The 15,977-nt window shown below is 44.8% G+C and overlaps 1 protein-coding gene across 4 annotated transcripts in view; it reads right to left on the reverse strand.

The window, feature by feature from the left end:
• Positions 1-491: 491 nt before the first annotated feature.
• The window catches only part of LOC117053650 (casein kinase I), a 47,948-nt gene continuing 32,462 nt past the window's right edge, over positions 492-15,977 (reverse strand). For all 4 annotated transcript variants that reach the window (XM_033161595.1, XM_033161596.1, XM_033161594.1 and 1 more), the window contains exons 6-11: positions 8,752-8,922; positions 6,978-7,126; positions 4,161-4,353; positions 3,657-3,796; positions 2,462-2,527; positions 492-960 (exon numbers count right to left, since the gene is read on the reverse strand). In XM_033161595.1, coding sequence (XP_033017486.1) covers positions 2,495-2,527; positions 3,657-3,796; positions 4,161-4,353; positions 6,978-7,126; positions 8,752-8,922 — 686 coding nt within the window. In that variant the 3' untranslated portion in view covers positions 492-960; positions 2,462-2,494. The remainder of the gene's footprint in view (positions 961-2,461; positions 2,528-3,656; positions 3,797-4,160; positions 4,354-6,977; positions 7,127-8,751; positions 8,923-15,977) is intronic.

Below are 15,977 nucleotides of genomic sequence, written 5' to 3' on the forward strand. Positions count from 1 at the left end.
AAAAAATATAAACTAAACACACGCAAACAGTTTTGTTTCATTTTTTTTTTAAAAAAAGAAGAGGACCCCCCCCCCCACTGCCTGCATATGAGGCAGGCAACATTTCCACGTCCTTCATATTTGCTCCTGCCTTGCGCAGCACATGCCTCCACCCCTTACGCACACCCTTCGCACGCCGCAACTGCCGCTGTGCCAGTATTGTTCGCCTTGTTGGTCTGCCCGCAGCATCTCCCAACATGCCCGTGAATGCACAGAGGGGCAGTGGTGTCCCCTAGGGAAAGAATGCCTGAATGCTTCTTCCACCATTGCCCCACTTCGGCCCCTGCCACCCACAAAGGCAGCGCATGCTTGAAACCGCCGTCCACATTTAAATGAATGTTAAAGCCAGCTTTTGACACCACTTGGGCCTGGAATCGTAAAAGTCTGCTGCAAACATCCTCCTCTCCCTCCTTCTCCGCCCCCCTCCCCTCCCCCCCCAAAAACCCCACAATCCCAACGGAATTTAAAATTATGCTGGAAACAAATTTCATCTTACACAAACCGAACTTTTAAAAAATATGGAAGTCGGGAGATTGATTTTTGTGTTGTGTGGTTTTTTTGTTTTGTTTTGTTTTTTCCTTTTTTCCAATGATACAAACAGATCAAAAAAGGGAGCGAGAAGCTGGGGGTGGCTGGCCACAGCCTGCTGGCGTGAAATGGGGCAAGGCCTACGGAGATGAAACTGCGCGACAGCAGCAGAGGTGTTTCGGCAAGGCTCCTCCTGCGTCTGTGACTTTGTCCAAGGCAAGTTGGGCTCGGGAACGCAGGCAACGATCTCAGAAAAGACATGGACGCCAGCATAGGGCAGCTCCTCTCCTTGTTGCTGGCAGGGGGGAAAAATTGGGTTTTTTTCTTTTTTTTTCTTTTTTTTAAATTTGTTTTTGTTATTTTGTTTTTTAAAAGAAAAATACAGTGAAGACACTAGAAAAAGAAAAGGGGAAAAAAGAAGAGAGCATTGTTAAAAATGGTTTCCCCCATCCAACAGTGGAGACCCTAGACAAATCTTACTAATAACTACTACTACTAGTACTACACACAGCAGCAACTCTTCTGAAAATGTGTCATCCGATTGTGCCACTGACCCTCTTTAGAAAGGACATTTATGAAACAGTATAGATGGTGCCTCCTGTTCCTTCCTTCAGCTTCACAATGTATCTGCAACGTGGGCAGGCACTGCTTTACATCCTGAAAGCAGCCCCAAAACTGAAAAGATGCTCGCCTTAGTTAATGCTGGAAGCATCAGACAAGGGTAGCCTCTTCCCACCTCCCAAAGAAAAAAATCAAAATTCTACACAGCAAGAAAAGCGGGTTAAATCAGAAGGGTGTTGCGATTCCAGGGGCACACTCCATGGCCCCTCTGCCGTCAACACTCTTGGCAGCTTTGCACAGGTTGGGGGGCTGAACTTCTGCAATTGGCAGGCTGCTCTGCTGCACAAGATGCTCCCCCGACACAATTGAGAACCCTGATAGATCAGGGTTCATAATCGCAGAGGGAGCCTACAGAAATTCAGCCCCCAAGATGTGGAGGGGAGCAATGGGAAAAGCTACAATGATGTCATTTATGGGGGTGGGGAGGTGAGGCCAGGGAACGTATCCACACACACACACACACACACACCCAATAGTAATTACACAAGAGCACCCAAAGAGCGCTAGAGAGTTAGGACCAAGCCCAGTAAGCTACATAAAGGCCTGCTTTTAAAAAAACAGCAGTGGCTTGCTCCTACATCAACATCTGTATGCTTTTGGGAAGAGGACTCAAGTCACTGCTCTTCCCCCTTAATCTGCTGCCTCCCTTCACCCTCTGCAATAAAGGCAAGTAGCAACCTGCCTCATATTCCTTTCCAACCAAGTAAGGAAGTACAGAGCAAGCTGTTTTTGGAAAAGGCATTCTAACCAACTGATTTCACCCAAGGGGACAAGAAAACAAGCTATGGTGTGCTAAAGAATTGTGCACATTGCCTCTTTCAAGAGTCCCATGTGACTGAGACTAAAGGGTGAGGTCTACAACTGTTAGGTAGTAGCTCCTAGCAGTTGAGCTGGTAGGGTGAATGCATCCCTCAACAATATCTTAATATATGCCTAGGGTTACATGTTTCCACAGCAATATATACGGTTTGCTAATCGTGGCATGTTAGCCAAAGTTTAGCCATGCCCGTTGATGTTCAAAAATGGCCTTGTGATACTCGGTGGGCCTGGAACATTTACCAACCAAGAGACACAGAGAGAATGAATGTTTAGATCTCTCTGTCATAGGTTCTAAACAGCTGGAGCTGCTCAAACATCCCACTTGTTCACAGACTGTGCCGTTTCTATAACCATGAGGCATTATGCTGGGATTACATGCAGAAAGGAAGCATATCAACCCATGAAGATCCACTATCCATGTAGACGAAAGAGAAGGGGTTAGGCAGAGACTCACCTAAGCAAACACTGGTCCGGTGGAATCTTCTCTTCACTTCCCCAGGTGATCAAATGGCACACTTGTCTACAAACAAATAGAGAAGTGAGTAGGCTGCAGAAGAGGACCTTAGCAAGGGTGGGTAAAGAGATGTCATCCAAGTTCTTTTTCCCACCCTTGTCTCAACAAGACCCCACCCCTCCTTCCAAGGAATACATTCAACTACCTACAAACACAGGATAATTTTCATCAAAGTACTGGTAGATGGCTTGCCACTGAATGCACTTCAACCTTATTTTGACTTCTTTTTCAGCAGATTCAAGAATTGTTTAACTGATAATTAGTTAATAAAGCTAAAACCAAATCCACAAAAAGGCAATGATGATGACTGATGGTTCCTAGATTCCAAGGAGATAGTGTCACACATACATATCCTTTGGCTGATCCTGTTCCCAGTTTGGAGAAGCAGGCAGTTGCTGCAGCCATGAGTGCTTTTCTACCAGTTCCATCTAGTCCAAGGATTTTGTCCTTTTCCCCCTGGTTAAAATCATCCATATTTGTTGTTGACTTGAAAAAAATCACTGCAATGGGGCTGTGTCTTTGAAAAGAATCGGGAAGTTCAACTAGTACAGAACGCAAGAGACTCCCTCCTATTGACATCAGCAGACAAGAATGCACATAGGCTGCACTGCAACACTGACTCCCAAGCATAATTCAATGTACTATTATTAATCTACAAATACCCCATGGGTCTGAGCCATATGTATCTTGGCGGGAGAAAAGCAGATTAGCAGCCGTAATGCATTTTTGCTGAACATATTTGGTGGCTTGTGACTACTCTGATAGGACTTCACACAAGAATTCAGACTAAAGATTCTTTTTCTCACTTCAGCGTATGACAAGCCCTGCAACACAGTTAGCTTAGCTGTTCTGCTTCTCGTGCTGGGCTGCCAGAATGTTTAAATTCTCAACAGCTGGAAGGTTGGTAATTTCTCCCCTTTCACATAGGGATGCAATTGCCATCGTTTTCAGAGGAGCAGGCCATTTTTAACGCCGTCCCACACAGAAGCAGAATAAGGACTTGCACCAACTGGGTAGTTACCAGATTAACATGCGCCGGCGAGACTCTTAACTCTACCATTTTCTTAATTCTAGCCACAGCCCACAAGTAGATGGAAGCAGTTCTGGCCCCACTTGGCCACCGGTAGGAACCCACCTGTGACGCTGAAATCCGTGACACCTCTTGCCGCCCTGTGAGGTCAGACGAGGAGATGTTTGCAGGGGCTCCTCGGTGTAACCTCATGCTGACCTTCCGCTCCCTGTCCACCCGTGAAATTGCCCTGGGGGACGTGTTTCCTGGCAAGGGGCAAATTACTAACTTGTAAAATTGATGCTTTTTTTGAAGAGCAATGTAAGAAAAAAAGAGGGGTGAGGAAGAGTCCGTTCCGCTTGGAGCTCAAACTCTAAATTTTGAACAGGATAAAGGCAGGGCGGAGAGGGGGCAAGAGTCCCACAACCACCACTGCCACTGGAGGGGGGGGGGGAAGATGGGAAAGGCAAGAGCAAGCAGCAGTGAAGGAGGTGAGCAGCTGTAGTTAAACACATGGGAGGCTTTACTTTACTTAGGAACAAGCCCATGAAGCAAACGACGCACATGCCTGGCTGTGCAATTCATTGCTATGCAGAGAACAGGTTTGCGTGTGACCTTCCCTCTACTCACCAGATTGCTGGATGCGGGAGGTGGGTGTGGAGGCCATGGGCTCGGCGACATTGCGGAGGCGGTTAGCTGTGGCTCCAGCAGGAGGCCCGGGGGGCAGTGCCCGCGTAGCTGAACCCCGGAGCTGCCCCATCCGCTCCTCTCGCTCATGTTCTCGCCTCTCCCGATCCATGTCCTCAGGATTCCGGGCTGCTCCCTGGAATATCAAACAACCCAGAATGCATCCAGATTTTAGAAGCAGGTTAAAAAAAGGGGGGTGCAAATCACTTTATTCATATGCAGAATTAGCTGCACATGCAACGAGATAAGAGTTCAGGGAAGGGGGGAAGGAAAACCGTCGTGCTGAATCATGCAGGACAGTTTCCATATGCTGCTTTATTTTGCTTTCTTTATTTCTTCTAACCATGACAGGGAGTGTGGGTGGGTGGACTGTGAACCCCCTCAGGCTCCTTCCTTGAATGTTCAGTTTTCCTTTTCTTTCTTTTTTTAAAAAAGTGGAATGAGTCTCTACCCTTTTCACGCTGAAAAGAAGTAAAAGTTTAGGCAATGTTCTACTGCTGCTGCTCAGTAAATGGCAACCTGCCCTGTCTTCCAGTGTTCTGGATATAAAGTGCAAAGGTGCTTAGATGACAGACAAATGCTTGGAATTTATGCTTCAACCATAACTCGAGGCGAGCAGTGGTGCGGCTCAGTGGGGTGACGCAGCCAGTGCTGCATCCACAGATCTGATGATCATGCCAGGCAGGACAGAAGGTGGTGGTAAATGCCCGTTCGCTGTGCCAGCTCCCAGGCTGTTTGGGCAGATGCATGAGGTTGCTCCTCGGCGGAAGGGCTCTCTTGCTGATGGGTGAAGCTTCCTTTGCAGGTGGAGGCCAGGCAAGGTCAGGCGCAGGTATACAACTGCCCCATCCAACCTGCTAGATTAGGTGCTTGGTTTGCTCATATACTGTTATCTAATATCTAATCAACTTACGTTTGAGGGCAGAGACCCATTTCACTTAAAAAAGAAAAAAGAAAGCTGAACATTCAGGGAAGGGGAGTGAGAGGGTACACGACCCACCAGCCCATGCTCCTTCTCATGGTCAGACAAAACTAAGAACACAGCAACTAAATATTTAAGTTTTTCCATCAATTTACAGTGCCACCTCAGCGTACCTTTAGGCCCAATCCCAACAAGATTTGGCAATGGTCCAACAAGGAACAGTGTAGAACAAGGAAGCCTAGTAAGCCCCATCGTGTGCCTTCTGAGATTGTGGTCACATCCAGATCATATGTTTAAAACACATGGCTTCCCCCAAAGAATCCTGGGAAATGTAGTTTAGTAAAGGTACTGAGAATTGTAGCTTTGTGGCAGGCTACGGTTCCCAGGATTTGTTGGGAGAAGCTTGTTATTGTTCAGTCGTGTCCGACTCTTCGTGACCCCATGGACCAGAGCACGCCAGGCACGCCTATCCTTCACTGCCTCTCGCAGTTTGGCCAAACTCATGCCAGTCGCTTCGAGAACACTGTCCAACCATCTCATCCTCTGTCGTCCCCTTCTCCTTGTGCCCTCCATCTTCCCCAACATCAGGGTCTTTTCTAGGGAGTCTTCTCAAGAGGTGGCCAAAGTACTGGAGCCTCAACTTCAGGATCTGTCCTTCTAGTGAGCACTCAGGGCTGATTTCTTTAAGAATGGATAGGTTTGATCTTTTTGCAGTCCATGGGACTCTCAAGAGTCTCCTCCAGCACCATAATTCAAAAGCATCAATTCTTCGGCAATCAGCCTTCTTTATGGTCCAGCTCTCACTTCCGTACATTACTACTGGGAAAACCATAGCTTTAACTATACGGACCATTGTCGGCAAGGTGATGTCTTTGCTTTTTAAGATGCTGTCTAGGTTTGTCATTGCTTTTCTCCCAAGAAGCAGGCGTCTTCTAATTTCGTGACTGCTGTCACCATCTGCAGTGATCGTGGAACCCAAGAAAGTGAAATCTCTCACTGTCTCCATTTCTTCCCCTTCTATTTGCCAGGAGGTGATGGGACCAGTGGCCATGAGAAGCTACGCACTTTAAATATTATTTAAATATATCGTGGGGGTGTGACCTTTATGCACTTGTTTCCAAGCTTATTTCTACAGCCATACAGGGTTTTGAACTTGCTTTTTATTTGAACAACAAACAAACAGTGGTTGAGGTCAGGACACAGAACTCGGCTACTAAAAAGAATTAGCAGTATACAGTGGTGCCCCGCTAGATGAAAATAATTCGTTCTGTGAAAATTTTCGTCTAGCGGGTTTTTCGTCTAGCGAAGTGACAATGACAGCCGCGCTTTCGCTAGACAAAAAAAAAGACGAAGAATTTTCGTCTTGCGAGGCAGCCCCATAGACAAATTCATCTTGCGGGGCAGCCTTCTGCTAGACAAATGCCTTCGTCTTGCGAGTTTTTCGTCTTGCGAGGCATTCGTCTAGCGGGGCACCACTGTACAGTCATACCTTGTGTTATGTTTGCTTCACATTGTGGCTTTTCAGGTTACAAATGCGGCAAACCTGGAAGTGTTTACTTCCGGGTTCGCCCCGCGCACAAGCGATCTGCACGCTTTGCACATGCACAGTAGCGGCACTCTACTTACGGACTTTGCGGGGTGTGAATGGCACCCCAAAATGGATCGCATTCGTAAGCAGAGGTATCACTGTAATGTGTGAACACAAGAGTCCCTCAATAAAAAAGAGACCCTCAAGCATGGCCATCCCTACTGTTCACCCCCCTTGCCTCCACTTGCAGCTCACAAGCACACACAGACTCCAGGACACAACGAAAAGGCTCAGAACTGGAATTACTCACAAACTTGAGCATGTTCCAGTCGAACACATAGTCATAGGAGAAACCCTGGCGGTGGAAGAGGTTGCGGAACAGCTGCCTCAAGTAAGAGTAATCTGGTTTGTCATCGAACCGCAGCGAACGGCAGAAGTTGAGGTATGTTGAGAACTCAGCTGGGAGAAAAGCAGGGAGAGATTATTAGTTGCCATCAAGCACAGCAGTCCCCCCCAATGAGGCACTGCTGTTCTCTTCTTTGCCTTCATAAAGTCTTCATGTTATAGATTACTAGAGAGGTCTTTTCGGAGGTGCTGCTGCAGTTGTGGAATGCCTTCCCTTGAGACACTCACCCGGCACTCAGTTGTCATCTTTTAGCACCAGGTGAAGCCCTTTTTGTTTCCCCCAGAAATTTCACCAGCCTTAATATCTTTTAATGTATTTTAGATCTTTAGATACGTTATCTGCTGTTAATAGCACTCTGTTATGGCTTGTTATTATGTTTCAGTTTTCCTGTTTGTCTTTCTATTTTATGTATGTTTTAGTTTTTTTTCAGGATTTAAATAAACAATGATAAATTCTCCAACTTCAAAGAGCCAGAGCAGCACGTGCATGTTATATGGTTGTGTTCATTTCATATTTTGGGCTATTTCTCACACCAACTTTAGGCAGCAATGTTGGGAAAGGAAAACAAGCCTAGCTAGCAGTTAAGTTTTTCGTTGTCTATCCTCCTGGGTCATATTATGGACCCAAGAAAAGACCTTTTCAGCTGTGGTGCTTCTGCCATCAAGCCTAAAGCCCACCTGCTGCCAAAACCCTTTTTATTTCGTCCATTTGCAGAGGTAACTGGTACATGACTATTCCTACCCCTTCTTACTCCAGTTCACTCCCACAGAAACCTGCTAAATACATGCCCCCCTAATTCACCCCACTTTTCCCCAAACCGGAGAGAAATAACCTACAGGCAGGCTTGCATGCCACCCCTTCCACTTTCCTCCCAGATTCTCAGTCCTTCCTCTCACAAATACAGGTCCACCCATCGAGGCTCAGGACATGTATATTGGGAGGGCATGCACCTCTGGTATAGGTGCTGTACAAGGAGAGACCATGCTTTAAGCAGGAAAGACAGACTGCTGTGCATCTGTTCATAGGGAGTGAAATTTGTCCATCACACTCTGCGACTTGACATACTTGAATACACACATTTAAGGCTTCCAATTCCCTCTATAAAGGGGATAGCATATGGACTTAATCCTGCTCTACATAAGCCCCAGGGGCCTATATTTGGAGACTCTGAAATGAGCTTGCCCAACATATACCCAGCGGACTGCTTCAGGTACAAGCAAGGCTTTAGGAACATAGGAAGCCACCTCCTACCAAGTCAGACCGCTGAGCCATCTAGCTCAGTAGTTTACACTGACTGGCAGCAGCTCCCCAAAGTTTCAGACGGCTCTCTCCTAATCTTACCTGGGGATTGAACCTGGGACCTTCTGTATGCAAAACTGATACTGTACCACTCAGCTATGACCCTTCCCCAGGCTAGTCCCTTACCTCTTGAGGCAGCCCCTTTAGCTACAGTTTCTAGACTACTGGGGCAGAACTTGTTGAAAGTCTCAGATTGTTCACCCAATATTTTGCAATCAGAGGAACAACGTTCATCTCGATCCTAAATAGGTAGCAAGGTCACAGAGCACATGCAAAGATGGCAACTAGACAATTTTGAGTATGTTTGTGGAGACACGAATCTCTGAGTGTAGGAGATGCAAGGGCACATGCACGTTGTGCATGCAAAGGAAGAACTTACAAGGGTAGCCTTTGCAGAGCACCTCGATGGGCGTCGACATCTTCTTCTCACTGATGCGCTCATATTTCTGGCGCTTTGTAGCAGCCTTCAGGCCTTGCCAAGGCAGTGAGCCAAGGTTGAAGTACATCAGCACATAGCCCAAGCTCTCCAAGTCATCACGGCGACTTTGTTCTGGAAAACAGATGCACACGCATGCATGAAGCAGAGATATTCCAGCAATAGCTTGCATTACGTCAGAAAAGTCAAGGTGATGATATAGACAAGCTACAGAACAGAGAATTTGGCTTATCCTGCCAAGAAATGAAGATTTGTTTATATTTATATTTTAAAAAGCAGGCCCAGCGCTCATCCCCTCTGACGGAGTCCTGCAAGTATGTGGCAAGACTGAGATCCAGGCAGGGCTATGTGTTGCACAAAACCATGGAAGAGAAAAGAGGTACTGAAACTGGCACACAATTCAAGATCTTTGGAGTTTCAGCTGTCTTTTTTCTTTTGAAAAAGTAGGCACTCAAGACTGCAAAGAAGAGATTCTGAGGAGACTGCTGTAGGCAAAGATTTCCTATAATCAAGGCTTCAATAGTTACCTTTCCCCTGACCAACAGAAGCCAAAGTTAGTAACCCAAAGTAAATGTATAATCAGTCTTGTATTTAAGCACTTGCCTAGTAGCCATGGGTGACAAGGAATGGCATGCAGACAACGGATCAGGTTGGTGGTGCTGAGTAGAAAACAAACAGGCAGTCAGAGGAAGGAAGCCCTCTCCTCAACTCCCATCAAAGCAAGGCAACAGCCTGCTGGAGGAGAGGGACAGAGTCATCTCTCCTCTGCTAGCCCTTAGCAGGTGTGTGTGTGTGTGTGTGTGTGTGTGTGTATAGAGAGGGGGGCAGGCTTGTAACTTTTCTGGGCTTATTTACGAGGCTCTGTACTAACTGATGATACAAATCAATTCTAGATGCTTTTTAGAATTCAACTTATCTTTTGTATACGATTTGTCCTTCCTCAGATGCTAGGAAGGATGGCACTCCCGCATTTAGCACTGGTTTCAGGGGGGAACTGTGTGTTATGTTAACCCATGTGGGTTTGGCCTGTCTTTTTGAAATAGCAGCTGCTGTCTAAATGCAAACTCCCTCCTGATGCAAATACCAGCTTCAAGGAAGTGATTTTCATCAAGACCACAGTGTGTTGATAAAAGGATAACCTCTGTCTGCCCACCCCACAAAATACTGCATGCCCTATTTTTTATATAAAGAGAGAGAGAGAGAGAGAGAGAGAGAGAGAGAGAGAGAGAGAAACACATGACCAAAACATATGTTTTGCCTCTTGTGGATCCTTGTGGCACCAGGTGTCTATCCTGCTCTTTCATGTTTCCTGCTACCTAAAGTTTCAGTTGACCCCTACCTTTTTACCCTACGCTATGACAGAATATCTGAAAAAATCTCAAGAGAGCACTAGTAACAAAAACAGAGGTAAGCACTCTTAAGCTCATTGATATCAAATGGGCTTAAGCATGCTTAACTGTGATGGACTGTGGCCCTGACCTTTATTACTTGGCCTCTAGCGTGCATTTGGCCGAAATATCTTTCTACTGTGGCTGAATTTCAGTTCCCTATATCTGTGCCATTTCCTAGATCATATCAGGAACGTGGGGGGGGGGGTGGAATGTTACTACGAAGAAGCTCAGTCTCTGAAAGATTTGTCCATGTAGAAAAGAGCTTTCTGTCCAAAAGATCTATTTGGTATAAAGACAGAGCAATATTCATCACACTGTCAGTATGAAAAATTGTACAGTATTCCCTTTGGCTGTTTTCTTATTGTACTAAGTTCTCCAGCATTCCCTAATAACAACTCAGCTAGCTTATAAGGGTTCAAGGCAGGTTACAATGCATCTTGATCCAATTTTATCCTCAGCACCCGTGCTGCAGCTAAGCAGCAGCAACGACCCAAGTGAGTTTTTAATCACTGAGAAAGGATTTCATTGTCTCAAAGTGCAGTACTGTACAGCCATTTGTGTTGATTTAGGAACAAGTGATATTCTGGTTCTAATCCACACATAAGTCACAAAGCTCACTGGGTGATTTTGGACCAGACACTATCAGCCAATCCTACCTCACAGGGTTACTGTGAGGACAAAATACGCAAGGAGGGGAACTGTGTGCACTCCCCTGAGCTGCCTAGAAGGCAGGTTACAAATAAGCAAGTAATCAAAACCCAATATTCTAAAACAAACGCTACGATACAAAATGCTATAAGCCACCACAAATTAAACTACTAAAGTTTTACAGATATAGGGGGAAATACAGTAGGGGAAAAGCAGCTTGCAGCTTTTTCTTTTAAAAAAATAGACCACACAAACCCCAGAGAAGTACCCATGTTTTGCATTTTACATCTGTACCTACCTTCTGGAACTCATTTGTGTTTCATTTAAGGCAGGCATGTCTTCTCTATCACCCTTTCAGTACCCACCAAAAACCTTTCTCCCCAACCACTGGGTATTTTTAAAAACCCAATGTGTCTCCCTATTGGACTTGAAACTTGTTCTTATATTTGTTTTTAATGTTGAAGTGCTTTGGGATGCTTCATGAGAAGCAATTCACAAACGAAATGAACAAGCTAACAAACAAGTTTATCACTGTTAGCTGCCTTAAGCACTATTTGGTGGAGAGGCAGAATTTTAAAAATGTGAACAAAGAGGTGAAAAAGTTGTTAGGTGAAAAGGGAATAGAAATGTGAATCTTGAAACGTGGGTTTGCCCCAGTCATACATAAAGCAGAGGTGTATGTGTTTCTATCTATCTATATCTATATGCATATGTATATTGTATGCACCTTCTAATATAACATAATGTTACCTGGACAATTTACTCTCTCTCTCTCTCTCTCTCTCTCTCTCTCTCTCTCTCTCTCTCTGTATGTGTGTGTGTACATAATATAAAGAAAAACGCAACAAACATTTAAACCACACCCCAAGAGGTAAACACGGATAGTCCAAGTTTCATAAGCCTTTTTAAAGAGCTTGGGTGAACACAAAGGCCTTTACTTTGTGCAAAAGGAGACCGGAAGGGTAGTGCCTGGGAAAGCTGTCCCCTTGCCAGGATGCTACTCCCCCAAAAAAGGTCCATTTGGCAGGGGCACCCTGAGCCTGTGCCTGCCACAGCCTCTCCCCCACTCACCCCAGCGCTTTTCTTCCAGCTGAGCTCACTACTAGCACCAGAGCTCTCCTCAGAGAAAAGCAACAGACTTCAGGGAGGTGTCTCGAGGGGAAGTTTCAGCACCTGCGTACCCTTTGGGCTCCTGGGTGGAGACTTTGTGTTATCCTGCATTCTAAACACAAGCTTGTCTCCTCTGGTTTGTTTTTGCTACAGCAGAGGACCAAAGTCCTGAGGCACATTAAAGGATGCTAATAAATTTGTTGTGGCACAACCCAAGTCATACAGCTACTTCAGCTGAACAGACGCGTTCAACTGTCTGTGAAATCCTCTCTGCGAGAACAATGTTAAATTAACACATTGACAGGGAGGAGCAGGGTTTTGTTTTGTTTTTGTTTTGAATGTAACTTCTGAAAGTTTTATGTTTATTCACATTGACTTTGCCTCAGACACTGTAGGTGGTTTCACCATGGCAGCGAAAAAACCACGAGAAGCAGACAAGCACCGACTTTTTCACTGCTTCCCGCAGCACCAGAAGCTATTTTGTATCATAAATCAGAATGGATCTTTGGAGTGCTTGGGGCCCAGGCCATCTCGCCACTTGGGGCATTCACAGTAAGTGCCGCCCTGCCCTGCCGCAGTCACCTGCGCCACACACACCCCACTGGAGAAGCAGCGGCAGCATCAGGCAACATCTCGCCCATTTGGGGCTTGATCCTGCCTGCTGCTGACTGGCATTAAAAATCAGTGAAGTCAGTAAATTTTGATTCCGTGACCTGGAGTGTGTGGATAATGCTTTACACTTTGGCATGAAATCAACTATAGATGCTAGAAGGCAGGATCAGCAGGAAGGCTCTGGGGCCCAGCTGGAACAGGGAGAGGGGAGGGATCACCATTCGTATATTTACGCCCTTCTCCTCCAGCTACTTAGACAAAGTCTGTTACAGGCCATCTCCCTGGGCACTTCTGGGTGTCTGTTTCATATATCTCGAGATATAAAGGGTGCAGGATATGCTAGAAGACATATTTTGAGCATGTGAAAGTTGACTGGAATGCTTGACTCCATGCTGACTAGAGAGCTGCCTTTTCCAAATCGTTCCTCCTAGTAATATTTCCCTGCAAGGTCCAGGTGAAGCGCTCGCCCAGATCTCGCCGTCTATTCCCCCTCCTCCTTCCCAGTTTATTTGACTCAGGATTTGAATAGATAAACACCCAGCATGTCCTCTGGACACTGTAATCACTGCACTGCATATTCAAATTTTGAATACTGTAGCCAAATTAAGTTCAACAGAATGCATTTCCCCCCCCCCTCCTCCCTAAAAAAAATCAAACACAAGTATACTACAGAATAAAAATGTACTGGGTTCATTCATTAAAATCACTGCTATAGCAGGGCAGCCAAAATGAAGCCAACCAGACACATTTGCCAATTCAGAAGGTGGTATTTTTAAAGCACAGAATTCTAGACTCTGAATAATGGCAAACTTGTTAAACGTCCATTTAAAAGCTTTGCCGGCTCCAATTATAGCTCCTGCCTAGACTCCTCACAAGACTTCAGACAATCCACTAGGTCTTGCCTACAACAAGTGCCTGAAGCCCATTTTATTTACGAGGTTTCAGTAGTGCAGAGTTTATGTTAACACGGAGGGTCAGCCTGGGGCGCGACTATCCAGCCCCAGACCGCCAGCAATCTATGACTGGCATGCTGCATTTGGTCCAGGGGCTTCCAAGTTGGTAGGCCTACCTCAAAATAGATCACAGTACATGAACATAGTACTGCACATAATATTGCGTCATAATCTAACATGAGATTCTGGTCACTAAACTTGTTTTTCTTTAAATGAAGAACTCCGACTGTAATTGTGCATTTAAAGTAAAACACAATTCCTGCATAGCAAAGTGGCAATAGTGAAGGTGTTTTACACCCTGCCTTTCAGTACCACAATATCGAAACATAAAAGACAATTAAAAAATAAAAGATACATTTCCAAAATGTGCATACTCAATGTAGCTTTCGGATTTACAGCTTCCTGAGTTTGATTTCCCCCACCACAGAAATTCTAGTCTTTAATTTTAGAGCTTCTGATTACTTAGCCTAGCATGAATTGGACAAGCCACTCATTTAAATGAAAAAAAAAAAAAGAATTTCCACCAGGTTGAAATATCTAGATCAGTCAGGTTTATACAGTATGGTTGTATGCCTTCCTAAGAGGAATGTCAAAACATTCATTACAACACGCAAGTCAGACTGCTGATTCTTAAAGGTCCCTCCAATCAACATGCAAACACACACTTTAGCTGCTTATTTGCCAAGTCCAAAGGATCCATTCATGCAAACAGCAGCTGGGACTGATTTATGCATGACTACTACATACACAGTCTAGCAGTTAGCATTGCTGAAAGAACCTTGACTAAAGAACCCCTCAGCCATGAAAAAATTCTTACACGAAAAACACCATGCAGGAAGTTGTACACAACCTGCATGACAATTGTAAACTTCTTAATCTTGCTGCATGTACACATGGCCTGCACAACAGGCGCAGATGAAGATCCACACACATTTTATCAACCCAGGCAACTTAAAACAGGCAAATCTTGCTTTGCACTAACCATAGTTTTGTGGGTGGCTGTGGGTGCCCTTCATCTGCAGATCTCAGGGCGGTTCACAACTATGGTTTGGGCTGCTTATCTGCTTTCATTTTCAGTCTATTCAGCATCCCCATTTGCAGGCATAATGACCTCTGGAGGCAGATCAGAGACCTTAACTATGGTTGGCCAAGGGGGACACAGCATGCCAAAAAACGGCATGAGCCACAATTTCAAACAACAGTTTCAGATTCTAGTTTGCTGACTGATCACAAACCATGATCTGTCAGCTCTTTTCATAAACTGCCACAGACCACAACTCAAGATTATTATTTGTATTCTGCTTTTCTACAGAAGGTACCCAAAATGGTTTACAATGAGAAGGAAAAATTCCAATGTGCAAAGCGCAGAGCATCTACACAATAAATAAGAGAAATATATGCAAATAGCAACCATATTCTACCAATACCCCCCAATGATTTTTTTACAAGCATATACAGCATCCCAAACAATACTAATCTACCAACTGGTCTCTCACATTCATGCAACTGATTGGATGACTAATTTATTAGCAAAGCTCTTTATCAGATTCCTGTTTGAATTAGTAATAAGCACTAGTCCTCACAATATAGTTGAGTAAGACTCGCCATACCATTTAAAAAATAATAATTTGCTTTTCGTTTCAAACTGTACTGCTATCTAAAAAAGACCAAGCTGTCTGAAATATCAGCCTTTATAGAGCATGTACCCTGCAGTAGCCAACATGGTGCCCTTCAGATGTTGCTGGACTACAACTCCCATCAGCCCCAGGCAGTACAGCCAATGGTCAGTGATGATGCAAGTTAAAGTCCAGCAACATATGGAGGGCACCATGTTGGCTACCGCTGATGAAACTCATCGCTGCAAGATTCTTACATATGCATCTTTATCAAAAGAACACAGAAACAAACAAATGGAATGAAGACAATTTGCAATGACGACAAAAATAAGGTTCCACATTTTAAGAGTCTCCATGAGCTGGAATTTCATACCGAAAGCCAAAACTAATATTTCTCTCAAGGGACCAGTGATAGGGATGATAATACTATTTTAAAGCTCTACTCCTGGGAACCCCATTGTTCCATAGGAGCTTATTAGGATTATTTAAAGCTGAAGGATGGGTTGTCCCCCATTACCAGTGGACACTGGTACTAGACACATTCTGTCCAGAATTGGGTTAATTTTGCTCAGCTGGTAAATATGCTAGCAAACACTATAAACAACAACCCCTTATACAAGGAAGATAGAGTGAAGCCCACTCCCCGTGTTTCCAATCACCCAAAAACAGACTCGCTAAGGGAAATGCAAGTAAATGCATCTCAAAACACAAAACATGTGAAACATTTCCCTCTTATTGATCTCAATGTGATGCAGAACATATTTACAGTATTGGGATCCTCCAATCTTCCACACAGTAACACTACTTTTGTTGTTTTCAGCACAATGGGGAAGAAGATA

This window comes from Lacerta agilis, chromosome 10 (assembly GCF_009819535.1).
Source record: "Lacerta agilis isolate rLacAgi1 chromosome 10, rLacAgi1.pri, whole genome shotgun sequence".
NCBI classification, from domain to species: domain Eukaryota; kingdom Metazoa; phylum Chordata; class Lepidosauria; order Squamata; family Lacertidae; genus Lacerta; species Lacerta agilis.